This window comes from Phyllopteryx taeniolatus, chromosome 17 (genome assembly GCF_024500385.1).
Source record: "Phyllopteryx taeniolatus isolate TA_2022b chromosome 17, UOR_Ptae_1.2, whole genome shotgun sequence".
NCBI lineage: Eukaryota > Metazoa > Chordata > Actinopteri > Syngnathiformes > Syngnathidae > Phyllopteryx > Phyllopteryx taeniolatus.
The window spans coordinates 9,598,485-9,614,763 of NC_084518.1; the positions used below are offsets into that span (position 1 = coordinate 9,598,485).

The 16,279-nt window shown below is 42.2% G+C and overlaps 2 protein-coding genes across 6 annotated transcripts in view; both read left to right on the plus strand.

Moving 5' to 3' along the window:
* lrch2 (leucine-rich repeats and calponin homology (CH) domain containing 2) overlaps positions 1–16,279 on the plus strand; it is a 466,084-nt gene that overhangs the window by 60,725 nt on the left and 389,080 nt on the right. The gene's annotated exons all lie outside the window — the stretch shown is intronic.
* Positions 13,401–16,279, plus strand: part of smfn (small fragment nuclease) — a 112,886-nt gene continuing 110,007 nt past the window's right edge. For both annotated transcript variants that reach the window (XM_061751078.1, XM_061751072.1), the window contains exon 1: positions 13,401–13,651. In XM_061751078.1, the coding sequence (XP_061607062.1) occupies positions 13,607–13,651 (45 nt within the window). In that variant the 5' untranslated portion in view covers positions 13,401–13,606. The remainder of the gene's footprint in view (positions 13,652–16,279) is intronic.

A 16,279-nucleotide genomic window follows, 5' to 3' on the forward strand; every position in this document is an offset into this window, starting at 1 on the left:
TCTACTGCCTTGAGAGGAAACAATATTTCCTTTAATAGTTATCCTTTAGCTTGGGCTCTAACTCGTCCTTTTTCTTCTACCAAGTCGACTATATGGGTCTTATTGGTTAGCTTTAGCCATGTAGTAAGGTCACCTCGATTATTCGATAACGGTCTTATACAAGAACAAGTATATTTTCCCCTCAATTGGTTTTACCATATCAACAAAAGTCCACAACTAGTTCCCGCATTGGCCCATTGGGTGTTGGAATGCAACCTGGAGGTGTCATCACCCCTCTCCTGATATAATATAATACTATAATATAGTCAATGTGTTCCAGCCAATATGGTGCCCAAAGTCCATATTCTTTCATAATATTCCGCTTCACTTCCCCCCTTGCAGCATGGGCTTGCCCATGCGCCTCCTGAATTAACAGACCCAACAGGTCCGGGGGCGCCACTGTGAGACCCACATGATTTCTCCATAAACCAGAGGAGTCTTGGCACGCTCCCCTATCAACCCACAGCTGCTTGCAATGTTTTAACCCTCAGTCGTACTGTAACTTAAATTTGCCTTAATTTTCTCACCGTTCCCCTTTTAGTCCAGTACATCTTTTAGACCCAAGTTCTAGTACATAGTAGACCCAAGACTATAATAACTCATTATAGCATAGTTACTCTATCTTTATTGTTAATGCCAACTTCCATATAGCCGCCACTGAAGAATTATAACTTCTGCAGGGGTGTTAATAGTTGTTTTTTATTAATTATTTCCACTCAATCATATCGTACTCAGCGTCATTGTGACGCTTATGTACTTACTACCATACCATGTGAAATTCCTCGACATTATTGCATTAGACATTCCTATATTGGTCATACTGTGTACCCCACTAGACATGCACCATTTCTTCCTAAGCTTTCATCCATCCACCGTCCCCTCATGGAGACAGCTTCTCTCCTCCATCCAACCGCGTGTGATGACTCTGCTGAACCCAGAAAACTCCAATAAAAGTATAGCGTTGAATCAAAGTTCGAAATTGGAATACTAACCTCCCTTGGGGATACATTGTCAGGTTCAAACAACCTAGAACATTTATTAAACAATAAACAAGAAAGGAAGACAAGAGACTGGTTCTTTTACTCGCGAGGAGAACGGACAGAGATGTACGCAGTTACAATCTCCTACCGCTCTGAGCCCACTCTGCCCTATCTATCGGACCCTCTGCATCCCGGTCACCAACTCTTCCAGCTCCTTCCCTCAGGTAGGCGCTACCTTCTTCTTTTCCTTTCGGCTTGTCCACAACGGGTCGCCACAACGCGTCATCCTTTTCCATGTAAGCCTATCTCCTGCATCCTCCTCTCGAACACCAACTGCCATCATGTCTTCCCTCACGACATCCATCAACCTTCGCTTTGGTCTTCCTCTAGCTCTCTTGCCGGGCAGCTCCATCCTCATCATCCTTCTACCAATATACTCACTATTTCTCCTCTGGATGTGCCCAAACCATCGAAGTCTGCTCTCTCTGACTTTGTCTCCAAAACATCGAACCTTGGCTGTCCCTCTGATGAGCTCATTTCTAATTTCCTAAGAAGGAACTTTGCCACCAAGCCATTAAGGTGGATGCGATTACTGGATTCTTGAAACATTTATGGCGTTTAAGACTAGTAGAAGCGGCACGGTGGACGACTGGTTAAAGCGTCAGCCTCACTGTTCTGAGGACCGGGGTTCAATCCCCGGCCCCGCCTTTGTGGAGTTTGCATGTTCTCCCCGTGCCTGCGTGGGTTTTCTCCGGGCACTCCGGTTTCCTCCCACATCCCAAAAACATGCATTAATTGGGGACTCTAAATTGCCCGTAGACGTGACTGTGAGTGCGAATGGTTGTTTGTTTCTATGTGCCCTGCGATTGGCTGGCAACCAGTTCAGGATGTACCCCGCCTCCTGCCCGATGATAGCTGGGATAGGTTCCAGCACGCCCGCGACCCTAGTGAGGAGAAGCGGCTCAGAAAATGGATGGATGGATGGATAGCAACCCTTTACTGCTCAGTGACTGTTTTTTTTTTTTTTTTGTCAATGTCTTTATGTCTCAAAATTGTTCTCTGTCAATTGACTGTCTTTTGTCGTACTAGAGCGGCTCCAACTACCGGAGACAAATTCCTTGTGTGTTTTTTGTACATACTTGGCAAATAAAGATGATTCTGATTCTGATTATATTACTGAATAAATGCTTTCCAATACTATAAGAGTAAATATGGGATAACCTATGTACATTTATTCTAACATTTCCCTCCTTTTTATCACATATTTGCTCAAATTGTCATATCATTGTCATATCACCATCATATCACCATCAATCACTCCAGTTAGATTTTCGACTGTAGGAACATTTTTATGAAAACAAATACATTTACACTCAGAGGCAATGTTAATCTTTATTCATAGTCACCTGGATCTGGAAACAAATCAGGCGGGTCATAATGCACCTCATTATCATCATCACTGTCATTATCTTCAGGGTCAGGACCAAGTAAAGGATACATTTGAGCCATTCGGTTCTCCATGGGTGAGATTGCTGTTGTTATCAATCTATTAATGAGAGAACGCTGTCAGGTTCAAACAACCTAGAACATTTAATAAACAATAAGCAAGGAAGGAAGACAAGAGATGGTTTATATACTCGCGAGGAGAACGGTTAGAGTTGTTCGCAGTTACAATCTCCTACTGCTCTGAACAAACTCTGCCGATTCCTCTCTTTTTATTTTCTTAGGGCGGTTCCTAGTTACACAGACGTTGCTGCTATCTTGAGATAAGGGCACACACAGCAGCAACGTAAAACAATCACATATATGACTCATTGTGCAGATGTGTTCTTCATCAGTGCTGATTCCTTCAACCTTTGACCGCAAAATGTTCCAGCCGCTATCTTTTGATGAGGGCACAGTCCTCTTCACAGACAACGTCAACTTTTATGATACAATCAATATTATACTGCTAAATGCATGCTTTGAAATACAATAAGAGTAAATATGGGATAACTCTTGTACATTTATTCTACCATTTCCCTCCTGTTTATCACATATTTGTTCAAATTCTCATATCACCATACCATACATCAGTAACTTCAGTTATATTTTTGACTGTAAGATAATTTTTATGAAAACACATACATTTACTCTCAGAGGCAATATTAATCTTTATTCATAGCCACCTGGATCTGGAAACCGGTAACAACAAGGTCACTAGGGCACAAAGACCTGTTACATTCTTTTGGCAATTTATCAAATAGCATTTCGACACCACCACCAGATGTCCACTCTTGGCTACGGATTTAAGTTAATTTCTACCACTATTGATACTGTAGAAACCTGAATTTTATAATCACCTATTACTCTCGAGGTTCCATGCGTGTTCGTTTTCGTGAAAGAGCTACAATTATAACAACGTGTTAAAAGTCAACCAATTTATACCTGACAGAGGAGTCTATACATTTTACAGAGCTCTGGATCAGTAGCTACACTTATCCTAGCCTCAGCAGAGAGCGCAGACTGAACAAAGCATATATGACTATCTGTGTAAATAGTAACATCCTTTCCTCTCATTATTTTACACGCTACTGTTAACGCTGCTAATTCTGCTGCCTGAGCTGAGTAATTTGATCATAACCGCTCAGCTTTTATTACACTGTCTTTAGTCACTACTGCATAACCTGTTTGTGTTTTCCCTAGTTCATTTTTCTTAGATGAGCCATCTACAAATAGGACCTCTCCTTTTTCTAAAGGCTGATCTTTCAGGTCACTTCTGCTTTTGGCTGTTGTTTCTGCTAACTCCTGACAATCATGTTTTATTTCACAAAAAGCTTTTTCTGCTTCATCAATCCACTTTAAGGGTGATGTCATTTTGAAGTCTTCCTCATACATTATTTTACTTAGGGGCGCAGTGATTTCCGCATAATTTGGAACCCAGATTCTACAATAATTTGTTATCTTTTACTGCTAACATGTGTCTGTCCTGCAGCTGCTTCTTTTCATTAAGGCTTGAGTGGTTGTATCGCATTCCATGACCTTTTAAGGATGTGGTCAATGCCTGGAGGTGTGGGGGCTTTATTGCCTTGTGAAATGTTTTTTTGCACTCCTCCAAGGTGCTCTTGCTTCCAATGAACAAGGGTGCTGTCATCTCAATACAGTTACATCAAAAATGTATTTATATTTGAAAATTGTTTTTTACTTGTTTCCATGTCTGGTGATGCCAGCAATACATCATCTACATAAAGTAAGATTTGACTTCCTCCTGATGGTTTAAATTTAGCAATACTAGCACTCATTACTTGGGAATAAATAGTTGGACTTTCACAGTAGCCTTGTGGCAATCTAGTAAAAGTGTATCTTTATCCTCCAAATGTAAATGCAAACCAAAAATGACTATCCTTATCTATGGGTATAGAAAAGAATGGATTGCTGATATCTACTACAGTAAAGACTGTAGCATCTGGCCTGAGTGTATTCAACAAAGTGTAAGGGTCAGGCACACATGGAGCTCTTTGAATGGCTGCATTATTTACCGCTTGTAAGTCTTGCACCATGCGGCATCCTACAGATTGTGATGCTTTCTTTAGTGGGAATATTGGAGTGTTGCATGGCGAGTCATCACATTTTACTATTACTCCAGCAGCAATCAAATCTTCAATTACTGGTTTGATGCCTTCGTATGCATCCTGTTTCAATGGATATTGTCTCACACATGGTCTGTATTCAGTTTTCGGCCTGATTTGTACTGGTAAGGTTCCTTTTATTAACCCAACATCTGTAGGTCCTTTATACCATAACTTCTCTGACACTTCCTTCAACAAATCTTCCTCATCCTCAGTGAGCATTAAGTCTCATTTTTTGCTGAAAATGTAGGTGTATCCCTTCTTGTGCCTGAATTGTCCAAAATAGTGCCTTTCTTTCTATTCCTGTTGAGGCACTTATTTCTGTATTGCTTGAAAAGGTAACCCAATCAGTTGCTTTCTAACCTTGTTCAACTATTCTCCCTACGTCTCTCAATTTCATGTCTATTTTTGTACAAAAAGATGTGGGGTGGAGTCCACATTCTAAACAATGTTTCCGTCTTTTCATTTAATGTCACTCCTGCAACTGCTGTGCTTTCTGTATCAGTGTATAAATAAGTCACAGTGACTGTGGCTGGTGTTATTTTTGCCAATTTTCGCTCATATTCCACATCTGGACCAGGTGTACCTTTGTACCAGAGTGTAATACACACATAATTCTCTGACATTTTGTCTTGTAATTTGGGGATCACCTTTCTCCCTTCAGTCATTAATGCTGTTGGTGTTTCTTTTTATCTTTTATTATTTTTTCTTTTTTTTTCTTTTTTCAGCATGGAGGGCATGATTTACATACTCCTCCAAGGTGCCTGTAGGCAGGCCAATGTAATGTTTGTTAACCCAGCTGCGAATTGCGTCTTTTAAACCTGCATGGAGAGCATTCTTCAACTGCTGTTCAAATGGCTCATTTATATCTCTATCCTCCTGCAGGCTGCTGTGAGTCTTGAATACAGTTGTCATTCTTACTCTGTATTCCCCAAAAGGCTCATCATCCTTTTGTTTTACTCTTCCTATTTCAGTGTAATTTGCTTTCTGTCTGAAACGCTGGGTTGCGCTGTTAATTAATACTTGCACCAGGTGTCCCAATTTGCAACTATCATGAGCCAAAATCTCATTTGCATCTCTTGGATTCCATGGTCCTCTAATGTTATGCCAATCTGGACCCATGGCTGCCATCTACACTGGTTGAACTTTTGCACCATTTAAGTTATATGATCGCCTAAAATTTTCCAGTTCCTCAACAAACTGGTTTATGTCTGCTTTATGTGGTGTCAGTCCATCTAATGTGGAGGCGGTGGTAATTTAGGATAACGGGGGGTGGGGGGGCAGTTGCACCTCCCCCATTTTCACTTACTTCAACAACTCTCTCTTCTCCTCAACACTGATCCTGTTTAATCATCCTCCTTTCTATGGAACATTCATTGTTCTTTTTCCTTCTCTACACATTCTGTCTTTCTTTTCACATTCCTTTTCCTTTCTTATTTTCTCTACATTCTCTTTCCGTTCTCTGTCTCCCTCTCAAATTCTCATCCAGTATTCTGTTTCCTCAAAACCATTTTCCTTCATTTTTTTAAGGTTTTTCTTTTATTTTAATGATTGATTCCTGCAACGCGGCTATTTTTTGTGTATTTAACTAACCATTAAAGCTGTGTTCAGTTATCCATGTGTCTAAATATTGAATTTTATCAGGATCCTGTTTTTTTATGAACTTCCAATCTTTACACTGCAGTGTATCCCTGGGTTTTATTTTACTATTTCCTTTCCCCATTTTAGTGAAATTTGGTCCAGTTTGTCAACACCCTTTTATCTCATATAAAACAGAACAAAGTCAAGAGGGCTGACCCCAAAAAGGCCCAAATACCACACCTCTACATAAGTCGACAACTTCTGTATTTTAGTTCTCCTATTCAGCAAGCAATAGAGGTACCGTAGAGGTTCTTGGTCCATCTATATTTACATGTGCGACGTTGGATGCTTAGTGAAGCATTTTCTAACAAGACTACGAGCAGACTCTTTGACAAATGATAGGTGAAATCAAGTAGGAGGTTTGCTCCTTTATGACCTCTCACAAACCCCTACCGAAGCTTAATACAAACTTTGAACTAGAAGCCCGTCTGAGGACTGCACGACCTCATACTCCTATAATGGTAAAAATATTTCTTGCCATAATTTCTCCCACAATCTTTTCGAGTGACTCTACAAACCCCGCTGACAATGGAAACGTCTGATTCAGTAAAACTTAACCATCCTTACACTGACAACTCCTAAATATATGTACTTTATAGCGTTTAACATTTATTTCTGCCCAAGGGTAGGTGACCTGCTTAATACCAATTACCAAATTACCTCAAGTCTGTCCCCAACAGGCGGAACGGTGATCGACTGGTTAGAGCATCTGCCTCACAGTTCTTAGGACCGGAGTTCAATCCCCTGCCCCGCCTGTGTGGAGTTTGCATGTTCTCCCCGTGCCTGTGTGGGTTTTCTCCGGGCACTCCGGTTTCCTCCCACATCCCAAAAACATGCAACATACAACTCTAAATTGCCTGTAGGTGTGTATGTGAGTGCGAATGGTTGTTTGTTTGTATGTGCCCTGCGATTGGCTGGAAACCAGTTCAGGGTGTACCCCGCCTCTTGCTCGATGATAGCTGGGATAGGCTCAAGCACGCCCGCGACCCTAGTGAGGAGAAGCGGCTCAGAAAATGGATGGATGGGTGTCCCCAACATTTTCCAACGAGCCACTGATCACCGACCGACTCCAACCTCAGCCAAACAGCATCCTTGATGGCTTCTAGTCGTGTCCACTTTGTCCCCCACTGAAACAGACTTTCATCATATTATTATAACAACTTGGTAAATGTTGAGACACAGGATCATTCAGTTCCTTTTTTTTCTTTTTCTTTCCAGCTTTCACAGTCTCCACCACAAAGTCCTTTCATTGGCTCCCTTTCTGTCATGAGAAACATCATTCATATAGACGCAGTCATCAGGTTGAAGAGTCTCTCTGATTCACTCATTACAAATATTAACAGCCCCCTCTTCCTGGCTGCACAACATTACTTTAGTCTCTGTTACTGTCGAGGGTGTTCTTCCCTAGCATGGCCAAGCCGAAACCAGTGACAGACCAGCCGCTGTAACAGAATATTAGATGGGGCACACTGGGTTTTCACTTGTCAATAAGGTCAAGCTAACACTACCAGGGCCTCCCATAGTCACCTGTTCAGCAAATGGCGATTCTGTCTAGTGCATACCTTCTAATTTCTTCTTATATCCGCTTACCTTCTAACTTGTTCAACTAAGCCCCCATTTTTAAATCTAGTGAACCTTTGTTCTTACTCTCCATTTTACAGTTGTGAATGCTCTGCACCCATCCTGACCTCAGTCCCTTACGCTCAACCATCTGCTCCACCGATCGTAAACTCGCACATGCGCCCAGTCGTAAAGCTGTCCCCCCAGCTGGGACGTCTGTGTCCTGTCAAACATTTTGGTGCCATTTCCCTGTAATTTTAGGGCTCTGGGGCAAAGAAGGACTTCTCCGGTTCTTCTGTCTGCTATGGCTTCAAGAAGCATTAACTAGTCAGTCGACCTGAATTAGGTGGCAGAATGCAAATAAATAAACCTCCTCAAAATTTACTTGCCAGACAGATGGAAAAAACATCTTTGTCCTCCCTGCTCTAATGCTGAATCTGGGGAGACAACCAAACAGATTAATCCTCATACCATATTCGTCATTCTCAAAGACAAGTACTCCTCATAATTTCCCTTGTACACGATGCAAATTAGGCACTGTCTCATGGCGAATTTAGCTGGTCATTATAAACAGCCTAACTCCCCCTCTATCGTATTTTCCCTTCCTACCTAACTGGCAAGTCACTATGCTAAGTAACAAATCAACTTAACACCTCTGGCACATTCTCCCTCTTCTGTGAATGGACAGGATTGCATTCACTTGACTGTATTAATATTCACTATACTGTATCAACTTAATATTGTAAGGATGTCTATAGTCGACTTGGGTCCCTTAACTAATTTTCCTAATCCGGTTTGCCACAAACAGGAACTTCTATCTATATCTACTTACTATAATTACAGACTCTCTTTATAGTTCCAATTTTTCATGCAGCATAGACTGGTTGATAGCCTAATGTAATCACGAAGGTGCTTTGATATAACAAATATGCTCTTCCCTCATTACTTCACTTTATTATCCCTAATTACAGTCTTCCGGCCGCTTACTTGTGTGCCACTCTGTAAAAACGAAAAATGACTCCCTCTGACACGCAAGTTAACACATCTTTCATTACTTTGCAACATATGTCAAAGCTCTTCTTCGAAGAACAACCAAGACTAGAGCCACCTTATGCGTTAATGTGCTTCTCACGATCCTCTATCATTTCAAGTGGTCTCTAAGCAATACATTTCAAATCCCTGATCCAACATGCATTAACAACTCATTTCTCAAGTTCTCCCTACTAACTGAGCTCACCCCAAAGCCCTTTACTCACTTTCTAACGTCATTGTAATCATGAGTCGAATATTAAACTTCCATGCTTTTTAATGTCAATCCCTTCGGTACAACACTAAAGTAATTCTGTAACCCTGACTATTGTCTTTCGCGTTACTGCTTTCTGACTTTCAAACCTCCTTTAAACCACTTTTAGCCACATCCAGTTCATCCATCGAAAACATTCTAATTCCGCGTAAACATTCAAATGCCGCGTGCAGCCCGAAGCGGACCGGAAATGCCCCGACCTACATCGAAACCTCTCCGACCGGCTTGGAAAGGAACCTTAACACAGCCGCGGTTGCACAAAAGAGTTAACAGCCTCCTTTATCCAAACACCGAAGTGTCTTCTGACAACAAAAATGTACGTTACTGTTTTCAGGCTGCTTCCCCGCACGCAGAGCCGCAGCTGGTCTGCTCCACCAACCCGGAAGTAGAAAGCCACGACGCAACTCTGGCGTGATTACATCCACCAGGCACACGTGTTAATTTATCTATTATTTAATTCATCTAACAGAATATCGAGTGCATACCTTTGTATACACACAATGCTTATACCTTATTTATTTATGTAATACATATAATGGGTAACCTTTAAAGTGCTTTATAGATATTTACATATATATTACTATAATTATATTTATCATAGTTCTTGGAGTTTCTTTATATTGCGTACACAATTAATAAGTCGTATCACACAGAATATTCGTATTATTCACACTTAGTCAACGTTTTTTCCCCAAATCTCTTGCGAGCCTCTTTGTTCCCAAATAGAGCTCCCATGATTTGTTACTTAATTTCCTCACAACTTGATGAAGCTCGGCCTCAGATTAGTGTAAATGAACAACGACAGGGAGTTGAACCATCGTCGTCATAAACAGAGAAAGATCCACGTCGACCCTGCCTTAAATATGGATTCTGCTGCCTTATCCTCACACCAAGCGCCATTGTGATTACTTACTGCCAATAACTGTGTCGGCTAGCTCTGGCGGCCTCACATGGACCGCTGACGTCACTTCTCTCACAGGCCACGCTTTCACTCTCATTCTGCTAAATGGTAACCTGGCCAGGTTGTATTCATCCATCCATCCATTTTCTGAGCCGCTTCTCCTCACTAGGGTCGCGGGCGTGCTGGAGCCTATCCCAGCTGTCATCGGGCAGGAGGCGGGGTACACCCTGAACTGGTTGCCAGCCAATCGCAGGGCACATAGAAACTAACAACCATTCGCACTCACAGTCATGCCTACGGGCAATTTAGAGTCTCCAATTAATGCATGTTTTTGGGATGTGGGAGGAAACCGGAGCATGCCCGTGACCCTAGTGAGGATAAGCAGTAAGGAAAATGAATGAATGTCTGTCGACTGTCTTTGTGTTATTGTAAATTTAATATTTTCAATAAAAATTGTACAAAAAAATCTTCTTTTCCTTTCGGCTTGTCCCTTTAGGGGTCGCCACAGCGTGTCATCCTTTTCCATGTAAGCCTATCTCCTGCATTCTCCTCTCGAACACCAACTGCCCTCATGTCTTCCCTCACGACATCCATTAACCTTCTCATTTGTCTTCCTCTCGCTCTCTTGCCTGGCAGCTCCGTCCTCATCATCCTTCTACCAATATACTCAATATTTTTCTTCTGGACATGTCCAAACCATTGAAGTCTGCTCTCTCTAACTTTGTCTCCAAAACATAGAACCTTGGCTGTCCCTCTGATGAGTTCATTTCTAATTTTATCCAACCTGCTCACTCCGAGAGCGAACCTCAACATCTTCATTTCCGCCACCTCCAGCTCTGCTTCATGTTGTCTCTTCACTCCCACTGTCTCTAATCCGTACATAATGGCTAGTCTCACCACTGTTTTAAAAACTTTGCCCTTCATCATAGCAGAGACTCTTCTGTCACATAACACACCTGACACCTTCCTCCACCCATTCCAACCAGATTGGACCCGTTTCTTCACTTCCTGACCACACTCACCATTGCTCTGGACGGTTGACCCCAATTATTTAAAGTCCTCCACCCTTGCTATCGCTTCTCCCTGTAGCCTCACTGTTCCCCCACCATCCCTCTCATTCATGCACATATATTCTGTCTTACTTCGGCTGATCTTCATTCCTCTCCTTTCCAGTGCATGCCTTCATCTTTCTAACTGTTCCTCCACCTGCTCCCTGCTTTCACTGGAGATCATCATCTGCAAACTTCATGGTCCACGGGGATTCCAGTCTAACCTCATCTGTCAGCCTATCCAGCACCACTGCAAACAGGAAGGGGCTCAGGGCTGATCCATTAACCTTGTGAGGATAAACGACTCAGATAATGGGTGGATGAATGGATGATGAATGGATGGGTTTCCTGTACTGTGAGGTTCCACCACCAAGTCTCCTTCACTCCTTTCCTGCCAGAAGATACACCAAGTATTCTCCTGCCTGCCTCTCTGATGACCTTGGCTGCAGTGGTCCAGTCATCTGGAAGCTCCTCCTGTCCACCAAAAGCCTGTCTCACCTCTTCCCGAAAAGCTTCCTGTCTCAGCTTCCACCACATGGTTCTCTGCTCTGCCTTTGTTTTCCTAATCTTCCTCCCCACCACCAGAGTCATCTTACACACCACCATCCTATGCAGCCACACTCTCCCCTACCACTACTTTACAGTCGGTAACCTCCTTCAGATTACATTGTCTGCACAAAATGTAATCCACCTGTGTGCTTCTACCTCCCCTCTTGTAGGTCACCCTATGTTCCTGCCTCTTCTGGAAAAAAGTGTTCACTACAGCCATTTGCATTCTTTTTGCAAAGTCTACCACCATCTGGCCCTCCAAGTTCCTTTCCTGGATGCCATACTTACCCATCACTTCTTCATCACCCCTATTTCCTTCACCAACATGTCCATTACAATCTGCACCAATCACGACTCTCTCTCTGTCTGTGATGCTCAGAACTACTTCGTCTAGCTCCTTCCAGAATTTCTCTTTCACCTTTAGGTCACATCCTACCTGTGGCGCATAGCCACTAATCACATTATACATAACACAAAAATAACACCCTCAATAACACAAAAATAACACCCTTTATTTCAAGTTTCAGCCTCATCACTCGATCTGATACTCTTTTCACCTCCAAGACATTCTGAGCCAACTCTTCTTTTAAAATAACCCCAACTCAATTTCTCTTCTCATCTACACCATGGCAAAATAATTTAAACCCTGCCCCTAAACTTTAGCCTTACTGCCTTTCCCCCTGGTCTCCTGGACACACAATATCAACCTTTCTCCTAATCATCATGTCAACCAACTCCCGAGATTTTCCTGTCATAGTCCCAACATGCAAAGTCCCCACATTCAGTTCGCGGCTCTGTGCTTTCCTCTTCTCTTTCTGCCGAAGAACCCGCTTTCCACCTATTCTTCTTCTTATACTTCGACCCACAGTAGCTGAATTTCCACCGGCGCCCTGCAGGTTGATGGTGGCAGACGTTGTTAACCACGACAGATCCGGTATGGAATTCTTTGGATATTTGTTTGGCAAAGTTTTAAGCCATCCGGCTTAAAACTTCCTGATGCAACCCTCTGCATTTATCCAGGCTTGGAACCGGCCTACAGTTTGCACTGGCTTGTGACCCCCATAGGGCTGCATTAAATATTGTAAAAAAAAAAAAATAATCGAAAGATACCCGGATGTTGTTCTGACTACACTAGCGAGCGAGCGTGTGTGTGACATAAAAACCACCAGATACCCCAGCGCGGTGTAGCAGCCCGGCTAACCGACGTGCCTACGTAGCGGCCATGTTAGGAAGGTCGACGTTCCCATCGAAGGCAATGCATGGACATTCAAATTCAAGTCGTAACTTGTAAATTTCTCAAGTGATTTTCATGAGGTTTACTATTTTGTCAGAGCCTAACCGTATGCTATCAATACATAGCATTAAAAAAAAATAAAACCCCAAATATTTTTACATGTCAAAGCTTATTCCCAGTTTCCTTGTAGTAATTGAACTGCGTTGTACTCCACACTATGAAGCACAATGTGCCGGCATCCTTGGTCTTTCGGTTTTCCTGCAGTCCACACACACATGGTGCTGACAACTTTCACCTCCCTCAGCGTCAGCACTGAGCTGAAAATGGGTGTGTCATCTACTTATTCATATCTGTGTGTGTGAGTGGTGGGGGGTTGTGTGCCATGAACTAACGGAAAGTTATAATTTATTTTCAACTTGTGAGGATAAGCGGTAAAGAAAATGGATGAATGTACATACATTTCCTTCGATGGGAGCGATGCCCCCACCAAGGTGGCCGCCACGTAGGCACATCGCTTAAGCCTGTCTACCCGTAATTGAGACACAGCCAACGTCTCACACACACGCGTCGGTGTTATCGCCTCGTTCTGCTTTGTACACCGACAAAGTGTTTTTCCGACAGGTTATCTAGTTTTACATTGCAGTCTATCATTCTTAACGCATGATTTGTTTCTAAAACAACTTTAACGACGTGTTTAATCTCGGGTTTGAATTTCCACGTCGTAGGCTGTTGAAGAAAGACCATGAACGCTACTTTGTCCCAAAAGATGGTGTGGGTGGATCTTGAGGCAAGTCATAACATCCTGTTCGAGTAACTCCTAATGCACCAGTGAATTGGTTAACTAGTGGTATGTGCGTTTTAAAGGTGCCCAACTGTTGAACAGTTAAAAAAATAATAGTGTGTGCGTCCGTGTGTTTAAACCACAGTTGAAACCAGTTTAGATACACTATATAAAAAGACAAGTTTTTCCCCTCACTGTCTCCCATGAAATCAGACTAAACGTTATCTGTTTTAGTTCAGGTAGGATTACTACCTTCATTTAATTTTTTCACAGAATTATGTTACACTCCTCTTCAGCAAACCCTCTTTTACAGTGTATATGTCACTGCTGGATAGAGGGTAAAGGTTCACAGTTCTGGGGCATAAATAATTTCAGACCTCATACTAGCCTGGAGCCGCAAACAAACAACAACAACAACAAAAAAACAACATCACAATTCCAGGGTGAGGACTCTCGTATTTGTAGTTTTTAAATACATTGGTGCCTTGAGATACGAGTTGTTCCGTGACAACACTCTGAACATAAATCACTCGTGTCTCAAAACATCTTGCCCCATTGAAATGAATGACGGAAATGCCAATAAGAGAGCCTACGATATGTTTTTCTTTTGTATGAGGAAATATAGCACAAGATAGAAACTCTGCTCAAAAAAATAAAGGGAACACCTGAACACCAAAATGTAACTCCAAGTCAGTCACACTTCTGTGAAATCAAGCTGTCCAGTTAGGAAGAAATACTAATTGTGAATAAGTTTCCCATGCTGTGGTGCAAATTGAACAGACAACAGGTGGAAATGAGAGGCAATTAACAAGACAACCCCTATAAAGGAGTGGTTCTGCAGGTCGTGACCACAGGGCATTTCTCTGTTCTCATCTTTTCTGACTGATTTTTTTTTGGGTTCACTTTTGTATTTGGTCAGCGCTCTCACACCTAGGGGTTGTATGAGGTGGTGTCTACAACCCACAGAAGTTGCTCAGCATGACCGGTTTGGAGGTGGGTCAGTAATGGTGCGGGGAGGCATTTCTTTGGAGGGCTGCACAGCCCTCCATATGCTAGCCAGAGGTACTCTGACTGCCATTAGATATCAGGATAAGATCCTCAGACCCATTGTGAGACCATACTGATGTACATATGACAATGCTAGACCTCATGTGGCGGGACTGTGTCAGCAGTTCCTGCATGATTAAGGCACTGTTGCTATGGACTGGCCTGCCCGTTCCCCAGACCTGAATCCAATCGAGCACATCTGGGACATAATTTCTCGTTCCATCCACCGAGGCCATGTTGGACCACAGACTGTCTGGGATCTGACTGATGCTTTAATCCAGATTTGGGAGGATATCGCTCAGGAGAACATCCGCCGCATCAGCCGGAGTATGCCCAGGCGTTGTAACGAGGTCATACAGGCACATGAAGGCATCACACACTACTGAGCATCATTTTGACTTGTCTTGAGGAATTTCCACTAAAGTTGGATCAGGCTGTGAAATTATTTTCCACTTTTATTTTACATATGATTGCAAATCCAGACCTCCATGGGATTATAATTCTGATTTACCTTATTTATGTTATTATTTATTTATTTATGTTTATTTATGTGCCACGGTGGACGACTGGTTAGAGCGTCAGCCTCACAGTTCTGAGGACCCGGGTTCAATCCCCGGCCCCGCCTGTGTGGAGTTTGCATGTTCTCCCCGTGCCTGCGTGGGTTTTCTCCGGGCACTCCGGTTTCCTCCCACATCCCAAAAACATGCATTAATTGGAGACTCTAAATTGCCCGTAGGCATGACTGTGAGCGCGAATGGTTGTTTGTTTCTATGTGCCCTGCGATTGGCTGGCAACCAGTTCAGGGTGTACCCCGCCTCCTGCCCGATGACAGCTGGGATAGGCTCCAGCACGCCCGCGACCCTAGTGAGGAGAAGCGGCTCAGAAAATGGATGGATGGATGTTTATTTATGTTATTTTGTTGTCAACGCATTCCACTATGTAATGAATACTGATTTTCAACGGCAACATTTCATTAATTGAGATCTAGGATGTGTCTTTATTTTTTTGAGCAGTAAATTAAATTGTATACAAACATATAGTAGCAACATGACAAGACTTTCCAAAAATGACTAACTGTCAAAATGGTCTGTATGGTACCTACTGTAAATTTTATGTACACTTAAACAGAATTTGCTATTCACTATACAAAAATATGTTTTTATTGTTGTTGTTTTTTTCTCACATGAAGTCGGACTAAACTTTTCCTGTTTTAGGTCAATTAAGATTACCAAAATTATTTGTGTTTTATGAATGCCAAAATAATGATTTTTAGATATTTTTTCATCACTTCAAAATCAGAAGTTTACATACATTTTAATTCATATTTGGTACCATTGCTTTAAACTGTACAACTTCGGTCAAACGTTTTGGATATCCTTCCACAAGCTTCTCTTTATAAAACCCCAATTCCAATGAAGTTGGGAGGTTACGTTAAACATAAATAAAAACAGAATACTATGATTTGCAAATCATGTTCAACCTATATTTAATTGAATACGCTACAAAGACAAGATATTTAATGTTCAAACTGATAAACTTGATTATTTTTAGCAAAGAATCATGAACTTCAAATTTTATGGCTGCAAC